General features: G+C 39.5%; 1 protein-coding gene across 12 annotated transcripts in view; it reads left to right on the forward strand.

Annotated features, from left to right (window-relative positions):
* The window catches only part of astn1 (astrotactin 1), a 428,500-nt gene that overhangs the window by 74,495 nt on the left and 328,178 nt on the right, over positions 1 to 25,827 (forward strand). For all 12 annotated transcript variants that reach the window (XM_034614559.1, XM_034614557.1, XM_034614568.1 and 9 more), the window contains exon 2: positions 16,933 to 17,114. In XM_034614559.1, the coding sequence (XP_034470450.1) occupies positions 16,933 to 17,114 (182 nt within the window). The remainder of the gene's footprint in view (positions 1 to 16,932; positions 17,115 to 25,827) is intronic.

Below are 25,827 nucleotides of genomic sequence, written 5' to 3' on the forward strand. Positions count from 1 at the left end.
CCACTGCTCTAACTGGTAGGAATCTAATATATATTAGTCTTTTGTGCAATAAACTTCACTGTTGTCTAAAATCCATTAAAAGTACACCAGTGAGCTACATAGACACATGGTGACATCATTCTTTTACACCATTAACATGGACAGTGTTATTACACAGCTTTGTCTGGTTTGTAAATAACAATATAGAATTCAATAAGTTAGGCTGAGTGCTACTGATGAAAAAGTATTAATAGATGGAAAACTGTATAGCTCCCAGTCTGGAAAGGAAAATAAAGAATGTTGCCAGCCTGATCTTTTCATTTTGCACTGAATATTTCATCCACTGGCATTGAAAAACAGTGGCAAAGTAAAGAAGAGTCATAAAGCCACTAAAGCGACGCAATAAATTCCACGACACATCGATAGAAACTGTAATCTATTACTTCAACTTTTCATGTGCAAGTAAAAGAATGTGTCCTCTTTCAAATGCTTCAGTCTTGCTTTCATGAATTGAGTAAAAAAATATGCAAGCGAAGACTCAAGCATCTAATTGCATAGATTCAGAGTGAAGATGAATGCACTGGCACGCACACAAAGTGGGTTTAGAGTATTTGCCCTTGGCCGCCATCCATGAAACAGATTTGTTTAGAATACATTCCAGCAAGGGTGGGTGATTGGCACTAACTATAAGTGGGTGATAAACTTTTGATTCCGAGTATTGCATGTTTACATGAATCTATGGGAGGCATTTTCAAAGCAGCACATTCACAAAATATCACACACATATATATGGTTTGGTGATTAGATAACATTTCCTGGTCTTATGTCATCGAGCATGATGTTCTTTTGAAAGAAACTTTAGCACTGGTGTCTACATAATGTGCTGGCATCCGTTAATAGGAAAAAAAAGCCAAAGAAGAAAGATTTCACTGCTGTTCATTCATATGTAATTTAAAAAGCAAGGCTGTTAGGTTTTATGAAATGACATTGGAAATAATTTCCTATGCTGTACAGTTCATATGGTACCCATATAGACATTTTCAGCAATATATGAGTGTCTGAAAAGAAAAAGAACTTAGAGGCAGATTGAACTAAATTAGAATTCACACCACAGTCCATTGTGACCCAGAGCAGCATGTACAGACTGAGGGAAACTGGTTTCTACTCAAGGTAGAGTAATGATTCATCATAAGGTAAAAAACGTATATATATAAAGTCGCTTAAGGGAAATATTCAGACACAACTGTTGTGATTGTGACTTTCAAAGAAGCTGGACTTTTGTATTTTAAAAACCTCATTTGGGCAGCTTGGTTATTGTAATGACCACGTGCAAAGATGAACAAGTCAAAGATGATATGACTATACATTATAATAAGAGCAGGTGCCTTCAATTGTGTTAAGGAAAGTTTTTCAATCGACACTGCCAAATTGAAACAGCAATTCAACGGAGTTTGCAGTGAACGTGAAACTGTATTTGTTTCAGCACACCACATAACACAGCATTGGCTTAACATGTGGTCCTAACAGTCCTCAAAAGCACACAATATGGCAATATGTATGTTTTTTTTATCCATCTGATTAGAAAACTGTTTTTCATAGGGTCTTTAATAAATTGAATCATCAAAATAAATGACAGAAAATACCCGGCAGAATGCATTAAAGTGGTCATCAAAATAAATTGTGTCATCTTTGCAAGTCAAAATTAAAGCTTGATCTTCATTTAAAATGATAATGTTGATCTTTCCAAAAACAGGAATTTCTGTATCGGTTCCAATCAAAACAAACATTCTGATTTGATACTCAGTTCCATAGTTCTTCACCCAGTTAGTAGTTGACATGTTACGGTATGCATTCACATTGACGTCTCTCCACCCTCCAAGCTGTCAATCATTTCCTTCTGCAGTGGACCAAACTCAAACCTCTGAAAATTAAAATTCTCCCAGTGAAAAGCTAGCTGTCTTTGCTGTTGTTTTACCAAGGTTTTTGTAATAATGTTGAAAATCTTCACTGATCTCTTATGTTTGGCCTAAACATCTCGGGGTTGATCATTAATAAAATGCTTCAAATAATATGTAATACCCAGTGGTGGATTTACACATGTGGGGGCCCAAGACGAACACAGGCATGGGGCCCTCCGGATCCGTTGTTCTCCACCTTTTACAATCCTTATTTATCAAAGAAAGTCCTACTTTTAACTAACCCAACCCAACAAAACATCTGAACAGTTTCAGAATATACACTCTCAGTAAAATTAGCCAGATTACGTTCTGCCAGATGGTTCACAATTGCAAGTAATCTTCTTAAAATCTCCTTCCAGCGGTTTACTTCAAGAGCAATTAGATCTTGGTTCACCTGATCTATAGATGTGCTTGTTTGTAGTTTCTGTAATCGAGTGCGCCAGGTATCCGTGTTTGTGATTTGTTCAGCAGACGTCTCATGCTGTTTCAAGTGGGCTGCATGATTCTTCCAGGTATTGAACCCATCCCCACTTAGCGTGGAGTGTAACGAGTGTTTTTTTTCTCTGCCTCCAAACAGACGGCAACAAAAGCACATAACACAGTCTTTTTTTCCACTGTACACAAGCCAGGACCTGGTTATCTTTTCTCCATTCATCATTTGCATGTGATAGTAATTGCTTGTAAAAACGCTGTCCTTTACCTGAACGGGTCCTCTCGGCGCCCTTTGCCTGTCAGCTCTTTGGGCCAGAGTTTTGGGTCATCTTCAAGCAAACCTATTACACATTGGTTAGTAGGGGGACTGCTACTCACCAGCTGTTGATCACTGTCTTCATCACTTTGTTGATTAGGCCTATCTGTATCAGCATAGCTTGAGCAACCAGCAGCAGGTAGCTCCTCCACTTCGCTATTAGCAATGCTAGTGCAAACAGCGGCTTCTTGCTGGTCTTTATCAACGTTGTCAGTCCCTGCTGACGCCCTGAAAAAGGTTGTTACCTTTGGCAGTGTTGCTAAAAATGTTTTATCCTCCTCCCGCTTCTTCTGTTTAACACAACCGCTTGGGTAGCTTCACTTCATTCTATATCTATGTCTCACATCACCTCTCTCACTCATCAGTCTCTGTTTACACCCTGTATCACATCCATAGATGCGCTCATGGAATAGTCCATTGTAGTGGGGACTAAGGGGGGAGGTGGTGATGAGACACTAGTTACTCATGAATTATAGGCATTCAGATGCCATCTTAGTGTATGGATTTTTTGGTGTTTTATGGGGCCCCTGGTAGTTCTGCGCCCAACCCAATTGCTGACCTTTGCCTAATGGTTTAGTCCGCCTCTGGTCATTTTTAATAATCGTTTAAAAGACTTTATTCACAATCTGAATCCAGAGGAGAAGCAGATTCCAATAACTGTTTATTCTTTCAAGTACATCACCAAAAATAAGGGGAGCATTTCGCAAAAGACACCATTACTGAATTGCAGTCAATCCAAGATCTTTGCTACTTCCACTTGGCTTGTTTCATCTCTCAATACAACCATAGTTTAAACGTTGGCTCCTCTGTGACAGTGTTTCCAGAGATACATGTAGATACTTCATATTGACAAGGTACCGAAAGACAAGTTGTAGTTCGTACTGCACTACACCTTCAAGCAAATTGTGCATGTCAACCGCGTAGCTATCAGAGGTGTGTAAAAAACGTAACGTATTGAGCAAGCATGTCTTCTTGACACCAATTGTTAACACCAACATAGGATTTTCCTGCAGAGCTGCACAAGGTTCTGTATGGATTTTCTTTCAATGAAAAATCATGCGGGGATCATCTTCAGTGTAGACAGACTTTAAATGTTCCTGAGTAGTTAAACAAAATCTACAACAATATGTTGCACTGAAGGACTCAACAAAACCAAACAGCCCTTGTCAACCTGGATTATCACCTGTTACTTAAATAACAGATCCGAGAAATAGTGAGTCACAGAATCTCTGCGTACATCAAATCTGAGCCCAAGAACGTACAACAGGCTCAACAATTTCCCACTTTTCCTCAAATAACCTCTATCGTTTGGCTCCTGTATTAAAGAATATTAAAGGATTTTCTAGTTGATCAAAACTATTTTCCATATTTTTCCCCAAATCTGTGCCTTGAATCTCTGAAGTGCATCTTCATCTCTTGCCTGTCTATGATCGTCCATGGACCCTACCCTTGCTTGGACAGTTCTCTCAGCAACAGCGATGCTTGTAACTGCGCTACAACAGAACCACACAATGTTTAACACATGCTGCTTGTCAACAGTAACCTGGGTGGTCACTGGAGTATCAGTTCAGACTGCCTGAGAACGTGATTGCTCATATCTTTCTCTTTGAGTGTCCACATTGTCCATAGTATTTGTTGAACCAGTGTCCCCATATAGACGGATGAGGTGTCCCGGCACACCACATTTCAAAATTCTTTCCCGGATAAAGACCATGGTGTAAAAATGCTGACAAATCCAGAAAAGTTGGATGTTGTTCTTCTGTTCACCAACACACTGCAGGGATGGCTGTCGTGGTTCCAAACTCGCAAGCAAGGTCTCAACACTGGCTCCAATCTGCAAAAACATTGAGATATAGAGAACCATGAGAAAGCATTCAAATAAAAGAGGTGTCAGTGTTATAACAACTGCATTAAAAAAACTAGAATAATGCCTACCCTCAGATATCTCACAACATGATTGACAGGTTGATATCAGCTAATTTTAGTCCTCTCTTTGTGGCCTTTTGAAGTTGGGGGAAGTAGGTGAACCAACAGTAGAATGCTTGACAGGTCACTGTCCCAACCTTGGGGCAAAGTAAATGGAAATATAACATTGTCAGAATCGTTTCCAGCTGAAAATACACTTAAATCATGATTATGCCATAGATAAGATTCAAAGGTCTCTGAAACCTTTTAAGTAAAATCTTTTAAGGAGAAAACCTTTTTTTCTGTTTTGAGTTTTGTTGTGCAGACAAAAGGTCTTCAACATGCTCATTATAATTCTGGTTCTTTCAGTCTGCCAAGATCATTGGTTGGAAGAAAGTAGGACATTTTGCCAAAAATTTACCAGAAACTTCCTCTCCAAACATCATGGTGAAGTCTTGGTCAATCTACAGAATAAACACCTTGAGTCTTTGCAACCCCTCCCAGACATAAGACCTTGCACGAGACAACATTTAAAAGCTTGTTCAACTGAACCTGTAGATCTAGAGTAATCGTTGACAAATGAGTTAATCAAAATGTCATCCAGGACTGGTGAGGATTCTTGCTGGTCTAGAACCAGTGCTTGCAGATACTGAAATGTTTCCCTCATCTTCTCTTTGACAACTGATCCATCAGCTGAATGCTTCATTACGGATAATACCTCACAGCATTCCTCACCAATCAGTTGCTTGCAAGTCAAGAGAAAATCCCCCTTGCTCTTTGGACCATCTTGATAGCTGGTGTTTGCGGAGCATCACTGGGACTGAACTTCAGTGCTGCACTGGACTGTCTTTATCCTCCAGGCCAAGTAGCCAGACCCACTCTCTGCGTCATAGTAGTCTCAAACCTAAACTGAGAACACAGAGGTCACAGCACTGCAGGGCAATTGTACAGTTAAGAAGAACACTTCCATAAATTCTAATATAGGCCACACATTTATAAACTTAACTTACGCATGTATTTTTGGAGTATGAATCTCTGAAAGAGGGAAATAGAGCAATGATGCCAAGAGCATATTATAATAGTAATAGTATCCTTGTGCTGAATGACACTGTTGCATGTCCTCCTTCCTCGCTTCCCCGCTGACCTGCGCTCACACCGTCACTGGTCAGAGGTTCTTGGGACCCGAGCAGTGCTTTGTCTTTGTTTGGTTCACTCTGGAGTATATAAGACACGTATTTAAACACGTTGAAAATAACGAGACGCACACAGCCAGGACATCAGGATTAAAACGACCGGAACGATCCGGATTCATGATCCGACACCATCGATTAATAACTTAAGCAAAGACACACACACACACACACACACACACACACACACACACACACACACACACACACACACAAGAGCGCTCCTCTTCCCACAGATTGTAAAATAAAAAATCATGAACCTGTCCAGAAGAATTTGACAAACTACAAAACATACCAGTGAGCAAGGTAATGGTCCAAGGCTAGGTTTTCAGTAATTTGCATGACTTCAAATGTGAGCGTGATTTTCAATATTTTCTCTCTCATTGAAAATAACCTTGGTGTCCTGATTTCACAGTGGCTCTGTATTTATTTTACTGTGCCCACGGCATTGAAAATGTATTTTAAAGATAATAAAATGAACTGAATTTAAATAAATTAAATCTGTCTGCAATAAACACTCTAGTGGTTAGGGATGATCCACAGACCTTCCTGTGAACAGGACCAATGTCTAGCAATAACAAACTAATACATCAACACACACATAAATACATGTTTGAATACATAATTCACAGACCACAAAAACACCTACAGTCTTAAAGAACTCTAAATCCCAAATATCACAGGAAAATGGTGCTTTAGTTTTAGTTGACTCTCCCAGAAGTTGTAATGCCACAAGTGTATCCTCTCTCAATTCTTTTCCACCGAGATGACGATAACAATCAGCACATCGCGTGGTCACCAGAGGGCATGGCGATAAGCAGAAAGGACTTTGGAGCTGTTGATTCTGAATTCCCCAACCTGAGTCATAATAAACTACTATTAAAGAGAACACAACATTCTCCAGCTGAGAGACCAGCCATTCACAGGGGAAGTGCATGAAGGAGAGACGGGGTACCAGTTTCCAGAATATTATTCCTTTGCAAACACACACAGGTTGTCCTTCAACGCTGTCCTCTGACTACACTATAGTATGGCTGATTTCTGATTTTCTGATTTCTGAGTGGGCTGTGAAGTGTCTACTTAACATAGCGTTTTGGCCATGACGAAGGTTAGAAAATGACTTTAACACAGTAAAACATTTAAGTTTGATACATTTAGCAGACATATGATTATCTAAATATGGTTTGTGAACTTTGGACAAAGTCTTTTACATCATCTGTAAGTCATACCCATATTTCCCTCAGGCTGTGATGGCATGGAGCTTCAAAGAAGCTGAGATGTGGCCAACGCCTTATTTGCAAAAAGCTTTCTCTATGAATCGTATATATCCCTATCGTGCATGTTTGTTTTCATATGTGGTATGAATAGAATAATATGAATATCATCATGGGGAACCAGGCCTAAATAGATGCAGAAAACCGTCACTCAAAAAAGGGAGCCACAATATAGCATATATTGTTAAATCAGCACATCTCATCTTTTGTATTTGAGATTCTCTTGAACAGGATATGAGATTATTCAGAATGTGATACCGTACCAACTCATAAGGTGAATTCTTAAAAATATATGACTATTAAAGAGCAGTTTTTGAGCAGGTAAACTGAAGCTGTGTCCTATTTCAATTTCACATTATACATTAAAGGCAAATTTACAGGTACTATAGAAGACATTTTCATACTTTACATTTTTTTCTTAACATAAAATGATGCATCTATATTCTGTTTGACATCAGTGAAACCACAACTTTGAAATGACAGTGTCAGTGGAGCCTTACAATTGACAAGGACATATTTTAAAGCCATTTTTAAGTTGTCTTCCTCCATCTGTTGTTGTTGTGCAACCAGACAGTTTTTTCATCCATCTCAATTTCTCTTTATCTAAACTTCTACTTTCTATTCAATGCCAAAGTCAGTTGTGTCTCTTGTAATCATTGACTTTATATACGCATGGATGACCAGTCTCCCTTTCCTCCCTTTGTAAAAAAATTGAAGCTGAAACATCCTGGATATTGATGCTGCCAACTTGTGCTTTTGACGTCATTTGGAGCATAAGTTTGCGCTGTAGTTGATCGTGGTGGGGTGCCGTGGTATTTCAGTTCCGCGTCGCCATGCTCGACAAACTGTGATGCAGCCCCACCGGTTAGTCGTGACATTTCACCCTGTTCTTGTTACCTGTCCTATCCATTAACCTGGAGGAGGCAGGGATTATTTGGTTTAATGTTAAGGGAGCTGTCATGCACCCATCATTCCCAGCATCACATCATACTAGAGTTGTGTACTGTTTTGGGTGTTTGTATTGCAATTTCGGTCTTGGTTTCACAATCGTTACGTCACTAGTTTTTTAGTACTCATAATTCATTTTAAAAGTACATCCACAAATCTTTTTCAATATAAGCCTATTATCAGTATGTTAAGAACAAAGCTAAAGTCAAGACATGGTCACAACTTGAGACTTTATAGCCAATATTTTAAGCTGGTTGTATTTTCCACTTGTTTCCCTGCCTCATACTGTGTGAATACAAATATTTCTTGGATGTTGGATGTCACAACTGGGTCATAATCTATCTTCAAGTATTATTAACCCCTCAATGAAAGACTTCACTCAGTTGGAGCTGCAGCTAAATCAAAGGCACAGGCAGGACTATGGCCATCTGTTCATTCACTGTTATTTCTTTAGGATGTGGGATCAGAAATAGGAATTTCTTCAACAGGACAGATACAATTCAAAATATCTACATGGTTACAAACTGCTACTTCAATGATCCAATGGATTTTTGGTATCTTGGTGAACTAACCATTTAATGTATTACTACAGTGACAGTAGGCATAAAGCCTCGTGACATTGTCAGCAGTTAGCCGTCGCGTAAAGTCCTAGAGGGAGCGTTTGTATCTGTTGCAGCTCCAGTGTAGCACAGAGTCCCTCATCTTATCCAGAAATGCTCTCCAATAAGATCAATTATTTTAATCCACTGTTGACACTTCACTGTGATGTTATTGCCGGAGACAAAACAAAACCTCCCCGCTGGGTACTAAAATCCGACAGCGTTGTGCTGCCAAAATTCTCCCAAAAAGTGCCCTGCTAGCCCCTTCAATTGTAACAGACAGGCCACTTTACTGTAACTTGTTTATTTCCATCCTGATGCATTTATCTTCCAACAGATTCATTTCTTTTTTTTTTTTTTGTTTAATTCTAAAATCCCCTCTGAGGATTTTCTAATTCTATCAGTTTTGCTTGGATAAGCAGAGGTCTTTGAGATCCGTGACTTGGAGAGGGAGAACAAGATTTTACTGAATTTGTCCTCATTTTAATGCAAAGTACATTTTACCATTTATATAAAGGCACAGCACACTCTCTGAATTCTGGGTAATCAATTACATTGTGGCAGTGTCTGTCAATCAATTAGGGAATGGAAAAGTGTTTGTGGAGCTACTGGCCATTTGTTTATGCTTGGATTAAAGACTTTAAAATGCTTAAGGCAAATGCTATATCAATTTAATTCTAAAGGAACTGAGACTCCTTTAAACTAAATGGTTCAGTGAATCTGCTTTCAGAGGAGCAACACTAATAACGTGGCGTAATCTGATTACTTTGATCCACTTTAATGCTGTTGGGTGGCCACTTTCTCTTTTCTTTCTCTCCCCTCTGCACCACATCTTCCCCCTTTCATTCTTTTTTCTTTCTTTCTTTATTTCTTGTTTTCTTTCTTTCCTTCTCTCTGGGTCCTCTCTGCTCCCTCTGTGCTGGGTGGTTCTGGACCTGGTCCCATGCAGTAAGAAAGGCAGTCTCATTAATCCCACTCTCATGGCAAAGTAGTCCCTGGGGGGAGAGAAAGCACACTTTTTAAAAAGTGCCCTGTCACACTTAGGCACATCATTTGCATTTAGGTTAAAACCAGTCAGGACTCTTAAATCTTATTTACGGGCCGAGGGAACTCTGTCTTTACTGCAGCATGAGAGCTACAGTTATATGACAATTACAAACACATGCAGATGCACAAATGTGTACCCACGCACACACACATACACACTGTTGTGTCACAGAAAGTGTTCGGGTTTGTAAACTGGTTATAATGTATATAAGGGTTATGGCCATTATCCAGCATGCAAGTGTTTCCTTTGCAGTAATCAGTGTAATGTGTTGTGTGACAAAGACGGTGCTGTACCCCCGCACAGCGTGAAGCGGCAGCAGGTACTGCTCGGTAATTGCTTGCATGTACAATGTGTGCACGAAATATTAATGTTGCCTACTCCTATCATGAATACTTAAGGCCAGGTAAGTGCAAACATAGAAGGTGCATAGAAAGTGAATGGGAAATTCACATATGAAACATTAGATAGCATGCTACTTTCAGAAAGCCCATGAAGGAGATGAAAGAAAACGCTCTTTATCACGATAACATGTCTAAACAGCTCCGTCTACACGAGTGGCTCTGTGAGGCTGCCCTTAGTCACGACCGCTTTGAACCAGATACTAACATTAGCATGCTAACATGATCAGAATAGCAATGTTAAAGACTTTAAGAGTGAAGACTTTAGAAGGTATATGTATATCATGGTCATCAGTTTTATGTGTTAGCATGCTAACATACGTCACTAATGTAGCCGATGCCCAAAACTTATTTTTTTACATTCAATACAATACTCATATTTTTTGTTAAAAATTTAACACTACTAATAATTTCTTAAATGGTTATTGGACTTTTATAAAATTACACAAGGTAAATCATATATATAATACACATACTAACCATTGTTGACCCCTCTAATACTATTAAAGGAAATTAAATACTATTGCATATGCTTAAACATGTTAAAAACTATTGTATTTTACATATATTACTCAATGAAATGATCAAATGAATATATTGATAACTATTGAAGAATTACAAATAATTAGAGCATGAATTCATAACATACAAGTATTCAGACAAAAAAAAAATCTAAATTTTGTCAATTGCATTAATTCTGGTATTTTGTTTTCTTAATTAACTCACCTAACTTGATTTGTTGATGAAGACATCAATATCATAATATTTCAAAATTCCTAGTTTACAACAAAAACAACAAGAAAACAAATATCTCCCGTTGAAAAAGCGGAGCCCCAGACGTAAAAAAGACACAGAAGACAGATGTCAAGAGAGTTTGTGGTGATAAGAGCTGGTGCTCGTGATCTCCATAGCAGAATAAAGCCCAATCCCATTTCACACCTACCCCTTGTTTTCGAGGGTTATCTTGCCCCCTGAAACAGAGTCACAAGGGCTAGTGATTGAAAGCCCTTCAAGAAGCCGTTACATCATCAGTACTCGTCGTGAAAACCCGACACGTCACAGGTAGTCGTCGATGTAAACAAACAAGACAAATATTTTGGTGGGGATGTCTTAGTAATAACATTGTTGAGATCTTAAATAAACCAATGCTATTGACTGCAGTTACTAAAGTGACAAACCTATAATATCCAAATTACATCTATGCTAATGTAGGTTAATCAATGACATTTGAAACCAAAAAGCTTAGATGCTCTGCATCATTTCACGTATGAATCAAGAGCACACAGCTAGCAGTGGTCTGTAGACAACCCTGCCAGGATGCTTTGTTATTAGAGGAGCAGTTTAGTTCAGTAACATCGCTGCTATACACGGGTTCAATCAAGTGCATCGTGTGTCTTCAAAGACGGGGGGGGGGGGGATTTTTAAATCCTTATTAATAAAAAAAATGCTGCATTTGTGGGTCTCTCTCCCAGCTTGCCGGTGATTTGCAAGGCATTCTGGGTACCCCTAGGCTTGAAGTGAGGGTCAGTTTCAAGAGCTACAAGTCCCCACGCTTTGGCCCTACCCCTCCGTCCCAACAGGTATTGGGACGGCCCCTACACGTGAACGTGCAAAACTAAGGGGAAGGGCCGAGGGGTGAAATAGGATTGGGCCCAAATGCGTCACTTCCTGCCTCTGTCTGCTGCACGCGGCTGCTCCACCTCTGACCTAATGCGGAGGATTTGTTGCTCTTGTAAGCGCATCTGTGCAGAGAACCCCCCCCCGCTGCGTTGTGCACGTGTGAAAGGCAAAGTCCGGGTAGAGTCCAGACCCAATTTATTTGACTTAACCCACGGGTCATGTCTGAAAACGGCTGTAGTTAACTTTCGCCTGTGACTCCGCCTCACAACAGTGTGCCCCATGTTTTTTCCCACAAAAGCAACAGCTCTCCACTCTTTGGTAAATTGTTTTCATCCACGTATCTTCATATTTTAATACATGCTTTGTTTTTCCCTGAAAAAACATTTTCCCTTCATTACTCAAATGAATGAGCCATACTCCTCACTTGAATGCTGAATGGTCTGCACCATTCCTTTCAGAGTGTGCAGCTCCTCCCACAGAGGTGGTTGATGCCGTAACAGAGGGTGAACTGGTTGTTGCCTGTCCATCACATCTGCCCATGGCTTACATCTCACTAATGAGCAGCAATTTAATGAGTTCCACATTTCCAGTACCACAGTAGACATTGTTTTTCAGCAAAAAAAGTGTGCTGGCTGCAAGAGTATAATTGTGTTCAAGGTTACGACAATATATTCATTGTATTTATTTGCTACTTCTTAGTTTTTAGATTCTAGTGTAATTTCATTGCTGCTTACCAGGACGTCAGTACTTAGTTCTGTCCCCCTCATGTACCTCATGTTTTGGAGTGACAATAAATCTTCTTGAACCTTGAATCTTCTGTACTATTTGGATTAGTCTCTTGTGCTCTGGCAATCGCAACTGACTTCGTACCTCTCTCGGTTTGTTAGATGCTTTGTTGCTACAGAATCTGACATTTGCACCACATTTATCCAGAGCCAGTTTGAGACATGATTGGCCTGGATTCGGGGTCTGGACTTTCTTTGGAGTTTCTCTATTACATATGACAAACCCAGCATGAGATTCTTCAGTCGAAATCTCCAACACGTTCAGATGAGGGACGGCTCAGCATGCAGGAGGCAGGACATACATTCTACTGCAGAAATCACATGTTTTTTTATTTACAGCACGTCACCAACGCCGTTGGCGCAAATCACCAAACACTTTAGAATCTCATCTTTCAAAATCAACTTCTTCATCTGTGTCTTTTATATGTATGGCTCGTCTTTTTCCTCCTGAGATAGTTGTATTCCTTTTGTTTCTATACGTGTTAGAAATGTCATCAACATTCCCTCTCGCTCGCAGTCAAACCTCCCAATGACCTGCTGCTGTGTTCTCAGACATTTGTATTCTTGTATACGGCCCCTTTGGATAATTTCAGGAGATCGTCTGGAGTTCAGTGCATGTCTGAGAGCAGCTCGGGACAGAATTCTGTTTCAGTTTAGACCTCTGGGTTATTAAGTGTTTCAAAGTTAACCTTAATGACTTCATCATGCTTTCTCATGCCATATAACATGCTTTTCTCTACTGATCAGCTCTTTTACTATTTAATATGCATGAGTGGCAGTGATATGTCAAATAGCCTTAATGTGTAAAATGAACTCCTCCCCATTAACTAGCTAAATACAATAGTATACTAACTGCAAGGGTTTGATTTTTGATCCTTCATCGTTTGTGTCGTTATCATAAGGTGGGAATCACAGGCACAGATGATGCCGACAAAGCAGGAGACTCACAGCCCTGAATCACTTGAGACCCACATTAAACTGGTGCCAATGTGCTGCTGCAACGTGATACATGCTCCTGAAAGTTTAAACACTTGTGCGAAAGCTTGCAATCAGCAGGAATAACTTGCTAGAAGCTACATCACAGGGAGCAATCAGTGTAATGGTCCAATGTAGCATGGGATTGACGCATGTTTTCAAGGCTTACAGCGATAAGTAGGTCTTGTTTTGCGTGACAGCAAAAAAGTGAAGAGCGTCAGAGCTTCACCTCCGCGCTGCTCTCTGGCCTTTCCCAGGCTGTTGTCTCCGTCCTAATTCTCATCTCCCCAAAGCCTCGGCGAAGTGCTCGCGTCACTCAGTCCTCGTCTTTTCCTTTGATCAAGTCCAAACCTCATTATTATTTACTCCCTGCAACCATCGCTGTGCCGCGCCGCGTTGCGCTGCTACACGAATAAACCAGTACATACAGCGGAGTCGTATGGACTTTGATCAATTATGTACTATTCGCTAATGGACTGTGTCCCTTTAGTGCACCCCCGCCGTCCCTTTCTGCTCTGCATCGTGCTTATCTTCCTCCGTTTTGGTTCATCGTGACATCTGTGTGTAAAATGAGCTTTATGTTATTTAATGGCTTGTAGATCTAGCGTAATATATTTGGGCAACAGATTTGTGTACTGCACAGGGTCATGCTAGCAATTAGTGTAATGGTATTTCACAGGGGCAGTGTTCAAAGTAATCCATAAACAGTATAAGATGGTGCACTGTGCACCATACTTTAAATGGCAGCATTAAACAGGATGCGATGTGCAAATGCCTAATTAGAATTTTGGAAGGGATTAATGGCCCCTGCTAACAACAATGGAACTATAAAAAAAGTGTTTACAGAATGCAAATAGGCTGATTAGTGATTACTAAAAATATTCTAGTGAGAATATACTTGTTTTATTAGACAATAATGTAAGAGAAAGTAGCACTTAAATGCTTTATAGGTTTGAATTGTGTATTGATCACTTTAGTTTTATATTTATGCTTTCCCTTTTTCATTTGTCTCAAAGTATTCTCTGGTGAATAGCTTTTGCATGCATGTACATAACTTTAAAACATACAGACTATAGACTTTGGAATCTTCTGTCACTGAATATGATGCTGAACTTTATGTTCTGCTTTAACCTCTCGAATATGATGCTCCTGAGTGAACCTTGAATGATACATACGAGGTGTCCCCTCTCCACACTGTACAATTATGTCTCACTCTATGTCTCTGCAGAATAAGTAGAACACAAATATTCTGATAAATGTTGTACTTCTGGGTTATATAGAGCAAAGGTGAAAAATGAAGGTGTGTGTGACAGAGTTACCATATTCTCAGTGTTCCGAGTTTGGATTCATATGGGACAGCTTCACACAGACGGGTGTGTGTAGTGTTGTGTGCTTAGACATGCAAATACACTGTGTTATTCCTGGTGAGGAGTAAGATGTGTTTCTTTGATGAAAAAGTTGATCAGTATGTGTAAATGCAGTATATTTCAAAATACAAATATTAAAGCTATGAATAACTTTATTTGTTGCACAACATTGTACAGGTTAGGATAGGAGGATTTCATTGAAGTAATTAATTAAAAATATATCTCTTGAATTTAAGTCAAAAATTTTAGCAAACGTCATCGTGTCGTTTTGTTTATTTCAAAGTGAAGGTGGTCTTTATCAAGGTTCATTCTCCTGTCTGCTGTCCAGTCATCCAACCCTGCTCACCGCCCAGGTCCAACCAAACTATCATTCTCTCTTAACCCTCAGCTTTCATCTATCTGAAGCTTTATTTCCCCGGTGAAACACCACTTTATCACTTTTAGCTGTGTTCTGCATTGACTGAAGTTTTATCCATACACACAACAGAGTCTTGGCTAAAAGGAAGTATTCCCTCGTTGCTAAATCTGATTGCAAAATGTAGCCTACTCATTTTGTTATATTGTCCACTGACAAAAACAACCACAAAAGTGTATCTTTAATTAGTTTGTAACTTTTATCTTGCAAATTAAAAAAACTTTAGTGTTGGAAAGTAAAAAGTTTTTCACACATTACTCCATCTGCCAGCTCTATAATATTTATTGTCTACAGCATCCCTTATACACCTTCATAATTAAAATTGCTCATAATGCATTTCATTTCTAAAAGAAACATAGATGAGAAATTAGATGTTTGCAGAGAGTGAGTAAAGAAGTTAGAAACTTTATGCATTCATGAAATGTTTGGTATCTAAAACGGACTAAACAATACAAATGTAATTAGAAAGCCTTTAACTGCAGTGATACCCATTAAGCAAAGATTGGGTAATCTGTAAGCCAAAACACAAATGTATGTCTCGTATGAAAATTGACTGAATTCAGTTGAAAAGACATTTCTGCTTTACATGGACATGTTGATACAGTAACATTCTAATTGCTGTGTTTCTTTGCATGTTTTCAATGTTGACCTACTTTACACTGACATATTTTCATTGAAAATCATTTGTACACTCGAATACTACACAGCTTTGTCCTTTTAACCAAAGAAGTCATTTTTTTGTTACAGACCTGCAAATCACTGTATCACTGCTGTAGTATCACTGCATATCATCTGTAAAAATGACATGATGTGAAAATCCATGAACCTGCTCAAGAACATTCAGTATTTTTATGTCCAGCAGCAGTTTGATGGTGGAGTTGGGTGAAGGATTCAGTGCCGAGTCCTGGCTGGACTTACCGTGATCTATTTTCATTTGTCTTCCACTCGGCGCTCCCGCTTCTCATGACTTATGAGCCTGATGCATCTTTGCGCCTCTTCACACTTACATAATGCAAAATCACCCATAAAGCTCCGTCATGCATTTATAATCTGTTCCATTTCTGCGCTGAGTGTGTGTGTGTTTTGGCATCCCTAATACTTCAAACAGCTCGGAGTGGAATGTATTGTCTGAGGAACTGAGGTGTGACACAAAGCGCAGTATTTCTTCTGTTCCGCTGCTTCCATAAAATCCCAGTTTACTCATCTTTTATCATTCGAGTTTAATCATTTCTTCACTTTTTTTTGTTCTCCCAAACCTTGTTAGCATGCTAATTTTTGCTAATTACCAGTACACGGAAAGCACACCCGAGGCTGGTGGGAAAACTAATACTTGTGCAGGTATTTGTGTTGAACCTACTGTTATTTTACCTTTTGAGGAAGCTGTGCATAAAAAGCCAGAGTTTTAGGAATAATCATCCTGGAAATCATGCAAATCTGTTCTGATGGTCATTGAAATTCCTCCAATAGTTTCATCTAGTGAACATTCACCTGTCTCGTCAAAACAGCTCGAAACTAATTAACGTTGACACGTCACATTCATTATCTGGTGCATCTTTCAAGCAATTCGTTATTAAATCCACACCATGACATGTCTCTGTTTCAATAGATTGCTCTGTCCCAGTGGGTATCCGTCAAGGGGTTGGCAACGGTTGCTAGGAAATGTGCATTGAAACTGCAACGCTTCTCATTTGGTCCCCTCTTTGTTTACCGTTGTATCTGGCAGAGATCTCCGGGAACTCAGAAGACATCCCTCTGGTACGCTGGAGGCAGCAGTGGCTGGAGAATGGCACTCTGCTCTTCCACATCCACCACCAGGACGGCAGCCTGAACCTCCCAGAACCGACAGTAGACCCCGCCAGCGACTCTGCCAAGGAGGAGCTCCGCATCCTGCACATCTCCGTCATGGTAAAGATTCCTGCCCCTGTTGACAAAGCAGAAACTATTTTGAAGTAAAATTACATTTTCCTTTCTTTTGACAGAACCCACAAAAAAAAAAAAACGGTCAAATACTGAAAATCTTATAAACCAAAAAACAAAGGTTGACTGCATTACTATTCCATTAACATTTATATTAATTCAATTATATGAATTTATGAAATTATAAACAACCTCAGGCATATCATCATTGATAGAACACATCCCACCATCTTGTTTAGTTTCCCTGTATATTACATGTCCTGCACCCTGTATGACAGGGAAGGGACATGTGCAAAATGATGAATGGGTGTAGGTTGCAAAGTACTCACATAAAAATAGATGGAGATTCTTCCTGTTTTTATGCCATCCAGACACTGCAGCCTATAGGCACTGCAGAAATGTTGTATGTCTGTGTGCAACATACATTTACAAAGTTTGATATTTCCGTTTCAGTTTGTATATTTTTTGCATGCCTGCACTGTATCAAACCTTATCTGCTATGTCGGCAGAGTGGGAAATGAATCCTTAGATCTCACAGCTTCCTCCTCTTGCCTGAGGAAATGTATATTTATTAGATCTTAGATATGCCACACCTACTCCCTGTGCCCTTTTCCAGCCCAAAGACATTACAATCGTGCTTTGATGGATGATATGTATTTTCAGACATTGAAAGCATATTATAGCTGCATACACAAATGATTAGTCAGCTCCAGACTTTTGCCAGAAGCTACATCTGCCGAACGGAGGCAGGGAGGCGCACATCGGTGCCCGCTGAATGGCAACGACCTTTACACCTTGTAATAATAACAAATAACTGACCTTGACTACCCCCTGCATGTTTTGCATGAATTAGCAAACTTCAAGGCGATCTACCGGACGCGCAGGTTCAATCGGTGAACATCTTTTTATGTGGAAACGAGGTAGCCAGTGTGGAGGTTCTGCTTCTTACCTCTTTGATTTTCCTCTAATCTCCCATTTTCCCTTCCTGCTCTATCTGCATTTCACATCCCATCAACTTCAGGTTCGGGGTCTTTGTGCTCGCTGCTCTGCTAATTCCTCATCCTGAAAGAGCTGTGGCAGCAGCCCTGCCACCAGGCTATTTTCATTAAGGTGTTGGTACAGAGGGATTAGCATGCAGATATAAGCAGACCGTGACAACAGATGGAAGCAGTGTTGCCACTGTGATCTCCGGGCCCTGCTGCAGCTTGCCACCCTGCTGGAGGCCTGACCTATAAATCCAAAGCCATGTCACTTATTCAGCTCCTTGTGGATACAAAAAGGGGGTCCTGTGAAGGCTGCGTTACAGGTTTTTTTTTTAGACCGAGCCAACACCTGTCACTGGACCTCTTTCCATTGTATATCACGGGAGGCTGCAGGGCAGTAGCAGTCAGCACAGGTTGTAACTGGGATAAAGAAGCAGTGGTATACACTTTTAGATGTCTTAATTGTTTTAGATCTCTCAGGTGTTTGTAAGAGTGCACTTCAGTGTGCGTAGATTCTTTTCTTACATAAGAACAAATACCAGATTAAAATAAACATCGGTGAATGTCAGAATCTTCTAAAAACTGGGCTAAAAGTGGGATTTAAGAAGACATTTTTTTCTTAAGAACGGTTGGGGAATGAAGCCCATTGTGCTTTTCTTGTTCTTGTTACCTTTTGTGAAGTGCAATAGGGTGCAATCTCCAATCGGGATGCAGACCTTGATTCTTTAGGACAAGACCAACAGAACCAGAGCAGTATTGGTCGATTTGAGACCTTAACCTGATCGGGAACCCAGAGCTATATTTGTGTTGATTTCATCCATTACTGGCTAGTTCCTTCGCCAGGCTAACAAATGCATTGCATACGCACTCCTCAACTCAGCCCACTGTCTGTTGTGTATCTTCTTATGTAACACATGAGTCATATGTGCTCAGACGTTTGGCACAGAGATAGAAATTTAAAAAATAGAAAACCTGGCCTGTGAACCAAAGCTTTACACAAGAAAATCGTCTGAACAATGGAAACCAAGACAAATGATTCATTTATTTTATTGTAGTAGCCAGAAGTAGAAGTAGGATATTGAATCACACAGCTGATTGCAGTATGCCCCTGACGTTAGTTGCCACCCACCAATAAACCAAACAAAGAATAAGAAGAAGAAAGTTGCCATTTAATTGTCTGTCGACTATTTACTAATTTACTGCTAACCTGATTATTATCTGACATGTAAATCCACTATATTTACTTTCTATTCACAGAATGTTAAAAGCCACTAAGTGTTAGCAGGACACCCCTTGCTTTCCTTTAACATTTGTGTCAAGGGTTGTGTTGTTCAGTTCTGCAGCCATCTTTTTGTTAAACACACAAATTGAACTGTTCCCAGGTCTGCACATCTTGACCATAGGCCAGGAAGCAGAAAGTCTAATCTGCCGCAGTCCGTTGCCTGGCCTCAGTGCTCACCACAAGACAGTTTATGCCTAATGGATGAGTTGGGACTGCAGTATTTTTAGGCTTGGAAGACAAGCCAGACTTATCATGGGCCTGATCCTACAGGGAAATCAGGTTCAGTGAACTGCACCAGAACTGGGGTCTGAAGCCAGAAAAAGGGATTTCTGTCTGTTGGAAAAGCCAACATGTAATCTTACCCAAGAACTTAGATATTCTGCTCAGTTTTTTGTTGGAAGACGATATCCAACTTTGTACACAAGTCATTTTAAACTGTTATGGTCCATGTTTTGACGTGCACTGTTCTAGGTGATGGTTTTCTCCCCACGCTTTCACATCCAACAAGGTGACCGTAGTGTCCTCTATTGGCCGTGGCTGGACATCCATAATAGATGACTAACCTTGTGTATGTCTGTCCTGACACCAGGTGAGACACTGACAGTTCAAACTTCAGCCCCAAAGGGCGGAGTCAAATTAAAAGTAAATCCCAACACAGCCATGTGAAGACAAATAAAATCACTTTGTATTTAAAAGAGTATCCAATATTAAAAGTGTCCTGATTGGTTCGTCTTTTCGGAGTCTAAAGCTCCAGCGTGTCATTGTTAGACACATTTCCGCCTTGTTAATTAGCAAATTTTCATCAGTTGCAGTTTTGCTGCAGGGCTTCAATGGATCAGTCCAATCATCACACACAGACAGTACAGGGACTTTAACACCAACCCCAGTCAATTACGTGATATTAAAGACTGATATGGTTTCCAGGCTTTGGATTTGATGTTCTCCTCTTCCAGCTGTATTGCTTTTTTCCTCAGAGATCATTAAGTGTGTTGTTTTTTTTTATTTGAGCCAACATCACAGTAAAACTTAAATGTATCAAAGACAATAGTTATAATAAACAATACAATACATATAAATGGATGATGCAAAAAAATCCACGAATTCCAAAATAGTTACAGGCTTGGACCACATCACGTTTGTCACCCTGTAGTTGGCTCAATGGTGCAGATATTGGCCAAGATGGCCAGATTTGGTTTGTTGTGGATCAGTAGTGTGAAAATCGCCCCTCCCTGTGCCCACTCAATCGGAAAGGTGAGGAGCAGTCGAGTCTGTGAGAGCCGTATGGTGCTGGATGTTAACGGAAGCAGATACCGCCAGGCAGCTCCTTTGTTTCAGTCTGCTTTGTTGCTGGCAGACATTCAGAACTGTGGGTCTGAATAGGAACAATACACAGTAAATCCACCTTTTTGGGGTTCGTAAATTAGATGAACAGTGAAGTTTCTCACACCATTGTTCCTGATCCCATTTTATAGTTTGTTGAAATGTTATTGAGTCAAAATTATATTTGTCTTTTCTCCAGAGATGATCCAGTTATTCTTTACATTTGATGTTAGAAATGTGAAAAGGGCATTTGGACGAGTAGAGAGAGGAAAACGAGGAACAATGTGACAGAGCTGTGAAGGGGAGTGGTCTCCAGGAGGAGGGTCGTGGTGTTGGGGTTATTACTTAATATGCTTATAGATACGCTTATTATAATTTACAACAGAAAACACATTTTGAAAGAGATGTAATAATAATTAGGTTACATTTTATGTCCACACAGAAACATTTAAATGTATCCCAAACTAAAAGCTATTTATTTAACTTCAGTCTTACACTTTTGACTAGTTTTAGCTTTAAAGGTCTTGAAAGAGCCACATTGTCCTTGCAGTGTAAAAAAGGTTTCGGAACAGCATTTATACCTTTTTTAATTAAATGAATTTGTCGAAAATATCTATAAGTAGGGGAATAACTAATACATTTGTTTTAATCTAAGATTTATGTTGGTTTATACCCATTTCATTACTAAATTGGGACTTTTTTTAGGGAAATATATGGAAAATGATTTCAAATACAAACATTCTTACAGCCTTATAGGACTAGAGAGGATAAGGAAGGTGTGGCTCCTTTTGCACAAATGCAGACAGATAAGGTTTAATGTTCTCCTTGCTCTCTTTGGGCCTTACACATATTTGAAAATGTGCAGGTTTTAAAAAAAGAAAAGCCAATACGCCAATGGTCTTAATTTAATTAAGCGACAGCTCCCAGATTAATTTGTCTCAGAGCGCTACTTCTGTGATTGTGGTAAACACTTTACATCCCTTAAAACAACTTTAAAGTAACGTTTGTCTTGATAAAACAGTATAATTAGATTTCAGCAGGATCCTTTGATCACTTGAGAGTGTACACAACTATGGTTAGATGCAGGGCCGGAAAGTCCCAGTGGTGCAAATCCCCGAAGAAATTTTGACCGGAACATTTTTCTTCAGTTAATCCTTTACTCATATTGTCTGTCAATTGTATCTCCCTTGTGATGCTATTTAAAACCCCTGTGCTACAAAAACCCACGTAGAGAAAATGAAATTCCTTTTTTTTTTATTTAGAGAGAAAGATTTTCTTCCTTACTTTCTTTCATATTTATTGATATTGCAATTAACATCCAAACTATATGCAGTCAAATCAGCTTTAAAAAAACCTTTCAAATACAGCTGGAAATGCTATATAAAAAGATTTAATACAAAATCTCATCAGGATATTTTGACTAAAAAAAGATTGATAATTCTTTTTTTTTTTTAAATCATGAAAATGTATTTCATTACGGTAGGCTAACCTATAACAATTATAGGCAGCACTCCATGTTGTACCATAATTAATATTGTACATTGCACAGTTAATAATGTCATGTTTCCAGTAATCTCTCGAAGACATATTGAACCTGTAATGGAATAATTATTAACAAGAGACAGGGATTTTGTCTGCCTTTCTCTCTCTCTCTCTCTCTTTCGCACAAACAAACACACACACACACACTCACACAATAGCCTCTTGTCTATTGGAGGAAACGGTCAACTCAACACAGCGCTGCTTGGCGGTATATTGACATTCACACGGTGACCCGTCTAAAACCTGCATTGATAGCATTGGTTGAATAAATCTTAAATCGATGCGGCCCTGACCACTTGTGAAGCTGCAGCCTCGGCTCGGTCCCAGCCTCCGGAGCTGCTCTCTGAGCATCACAGCTTGGCGTGTTTTTGAAAAGCCTGCCGAGCGAGACACACCAATCCATAGCTCCCCTATGGGCTGCGAGGAAGGCACACAGCCCAAACTGCCTTGCCTGTTTGTTGTGCTGCTGAATCTCTGATGCAGACAACACAGCACCGCGGGGTTGGTTTATTCCACAAAAACAAAACAACTAAATGAAAATCCCTGTTTCAATAGGAAAAGGTTTCTTTCTTTAAAACTGCCCTCGCGACAGCAATGGATCACATTACAAACGGAATGTGTCATCTTCAATTGACACTGAAGCTGTGTGAGCTTTTAGGGGCAGTTTTTCCTGGTGAAAGAGGAGAAAGAGTTAACATCCACAAACTGTCTTACAACTTGCACTCGCTATTTCAGCCCGATCTCGTCACCATTTCCGATGCCATTTCTTGTGTTTATTTCTCAAATTTACAAGTATAGATTTAATAAAATATGCAAGCGAGCAAGATTAATGTATGACACGAAAAGAAACAATTATCACAAAAAGCATTTATCAAGCCAACATTTTCAAGGGAAAAACATCAACAGTACAATATAATTATATACAAATCAATAGAGAGCAGAGGAGATTAAATATTATTTAAACCTTATATTACTTACTCACTGTCAGTAGCAGTTCCTGCTCTGCGTCAGTCCAAGACAGGAAATCCGTCATCTTAGTTTAAACCATTGTGGCTTCTTGTGTGTAGCATTTTCTGTATAGACAACCTGGGTTTTCAGGTGCATTAGCATGGATGTGCATTATTACCGATATGGAGCTAAAACACTCAAGGGGACTTAAAACACCATTTTAAAGCAAAATGTATTATTACGGTTGTAGCCTTGGAGAATTAGCATTTGGGGATAACAAGTTTTGCTATCACCATGTGAAATGTACTAAATACATTATTCATTCTGCAACGAATTGTGCTTGTGTTGACACGAATCATCTAAAAGGATATTTACAAAGAGGTGCAACATATCCAAAAGAGTCAGGTAAATAGCAGCAATAACGAGGAGTTAAATGATATTTGGCACCTCAAAAACAACAGGGGTCACAAATGAAACGTTTGAAAACAGGAGGCAATCATGACAGGAAGTGCTTACCATAATATCCCATCCACATCACAGGCAACGGCGTAAAGTAAGATTATGTATTAATAAAAAGAGGTAGCAGGCTTTAGGTAGCTCTGTGGGGCAGTATTTTTAAATGCACATGCAAAGCTCTGATTGGTCAACTCTTTTCTCCTTCTGGCCAAATAGCTTCCAATGGGCTCAATTATTGAAACGTGGCTTGCTCGTCGTGGACCCGAGACCCGACCACAAAAGCTTTCAGTGGCCATAACAGCTGCTCGTGAGGTGGTTAACATTAGAGCGTAAAGAAGGGTGAATATAAAACATAGTTTAATGTCAGTTGGCTGGAAACATAACTCTGAGTGACTGGACTGCTTACAGCTGTTTTTACTCCCGTTTCCTTTTCTGTCACAGGATGATGTAGGGAAGCTTCCCTGTTAATTGAGCAAACTAAAGGTCGCCACTGCTCTGACTGCATCTTTCTTTCACCTGTCACAACATGGAACACATATTAGACAAGTCTACTTTAAAATAACAGCAGTTATGTTGTCATCCTATTGGCTAAATGTGGTGACAAGAGCAGTGTTGGATAACCAGGAAGTCACAGGACTAAACTGCAAAACTATGAAGCCAGTGTATTTTTATTTAATTTTTGATATATTTATTTTTTTTATTCTTTTTCTTTCCGCTCTTGTGTCTGTTTTGTGCCTCAAGCTGAGTCTCAGTGAGCGCAAGGACAAGTCAGTCAGACTTGATGTGGCATCGGCATCAAATAATTGGGATTGTGTTGGGATTTTAGCGAGAAGGCCAGTGTCTTATGAAGGCGGTGGCGGCATGCTTTTAATAAATCAGACTTGCACAGGGGCTGCAATGTAACATGCCGCTTGGCTGATTTATTGTCCCTTTGCAAATGTAGAGGGCACCACACTGCCGTCACACAGACTAAAAAAGAACCATGGACTTTTAGCCTCAATTTAATTTCCTTTACAGACAAGCCTGACTGAAAGGACCGGAAAAAGAAAAACACAAAATGCAGAGGCACCTCCGGTTGTGTCCGTGCCAATTTTTGCTTGTACAAGCTGCTGCCATACCTGCTTGGTAATACTTTTCTTCATGGCCGTGCCCACCACTGAGAAATAAAGGGACATGTTTTTGCTGCCACTTTTATTTAATTCGTAAAAGTTAAGATTGAAAGCTTCAGCCTTGCTCATATTTTATAATTCAATTACATTTTAGATAGTGTAAGAAACTAGTCCTAGCACCTGCAGGGTCGTTGTCCTATAAAAGAAAAAAAACATTTCTCGTTTTCTTTTATTTCCAAATTGAGATTTGAAGATTGGAAAAAGATGGGAAGGTAGTGTTATGTGTTTTCCATTCAGTCAGAATGTATTTAAAGTCTGATTACATTGCATGACATTCTGCTCCTCAGGACAAGGCATCTGAACCAGAGGAGTCAATAATCATCCCAATTCCCCGACTAATCATAATTGAATATCCTAAGGTTTTTGTGCAGAACACCTAAGCCATTATTTTCCTTGCATTCTACCGTATATTTCGAATTTTCACAGTATTTGTTGATACGCAGTGATTTGCCACCTCTCATTCACCGCCACCAAATGAATTAGTCACGTCTGAACAAGCGACAAAATGAGTTTTGGATTTGTGCAGTGAAACTTTGGGAATGAAAGTCACTTGAGCAGTAAAACATTTGTGCCGATAGAGATTCACAATATGAAAATACATCCATATGCAGGAACCAGCTGAATCTAGGGTATTATGCATGTCGACAGACAGTGCAACATTAAAGTGAAGTTAGATTTGAAAGGACGTACAATTCAATATGAAAGAGACAACTTTTAAATATAACTGGTATTAATGAGGAGTAATTGGGAAATATTTTCAATCACATGTGGGGGCCATTAGAGTACAGCATAGTGTATAGTATTGCAGAATATTGAATGATATTGCATGATAGCAAATGATGTTCCTTAAAATTGCATAATGCATTACACAAGTATTACATTTTTCTTGTTGTTGCTGCCCTAAAAGATGTGGAGCTGAATTTATAACCCAATTATGAAAATGTGCTTCAATAAATACATATGATAAGAACATGACACGCTACATATAGTCCTGTCAGAAA

This window comes from Hippoglossus hippoglossus, chromosome 17 (genome assembly GCF_009819705.1).
Source record: "Hippoglossus hippoglossus isolate fHipHip1 chromosome 17, fHipHip1.pri, whole genome shotgun sequence".
NCBI classification, from domain to species: domain Eukaryota; kingdom Metazoa; phylum Chordata; class Actinopteri; order Pleuronectiformes; family Pleuronectidae; genus Hippoglossus; species Hippoglossus hippoglossus.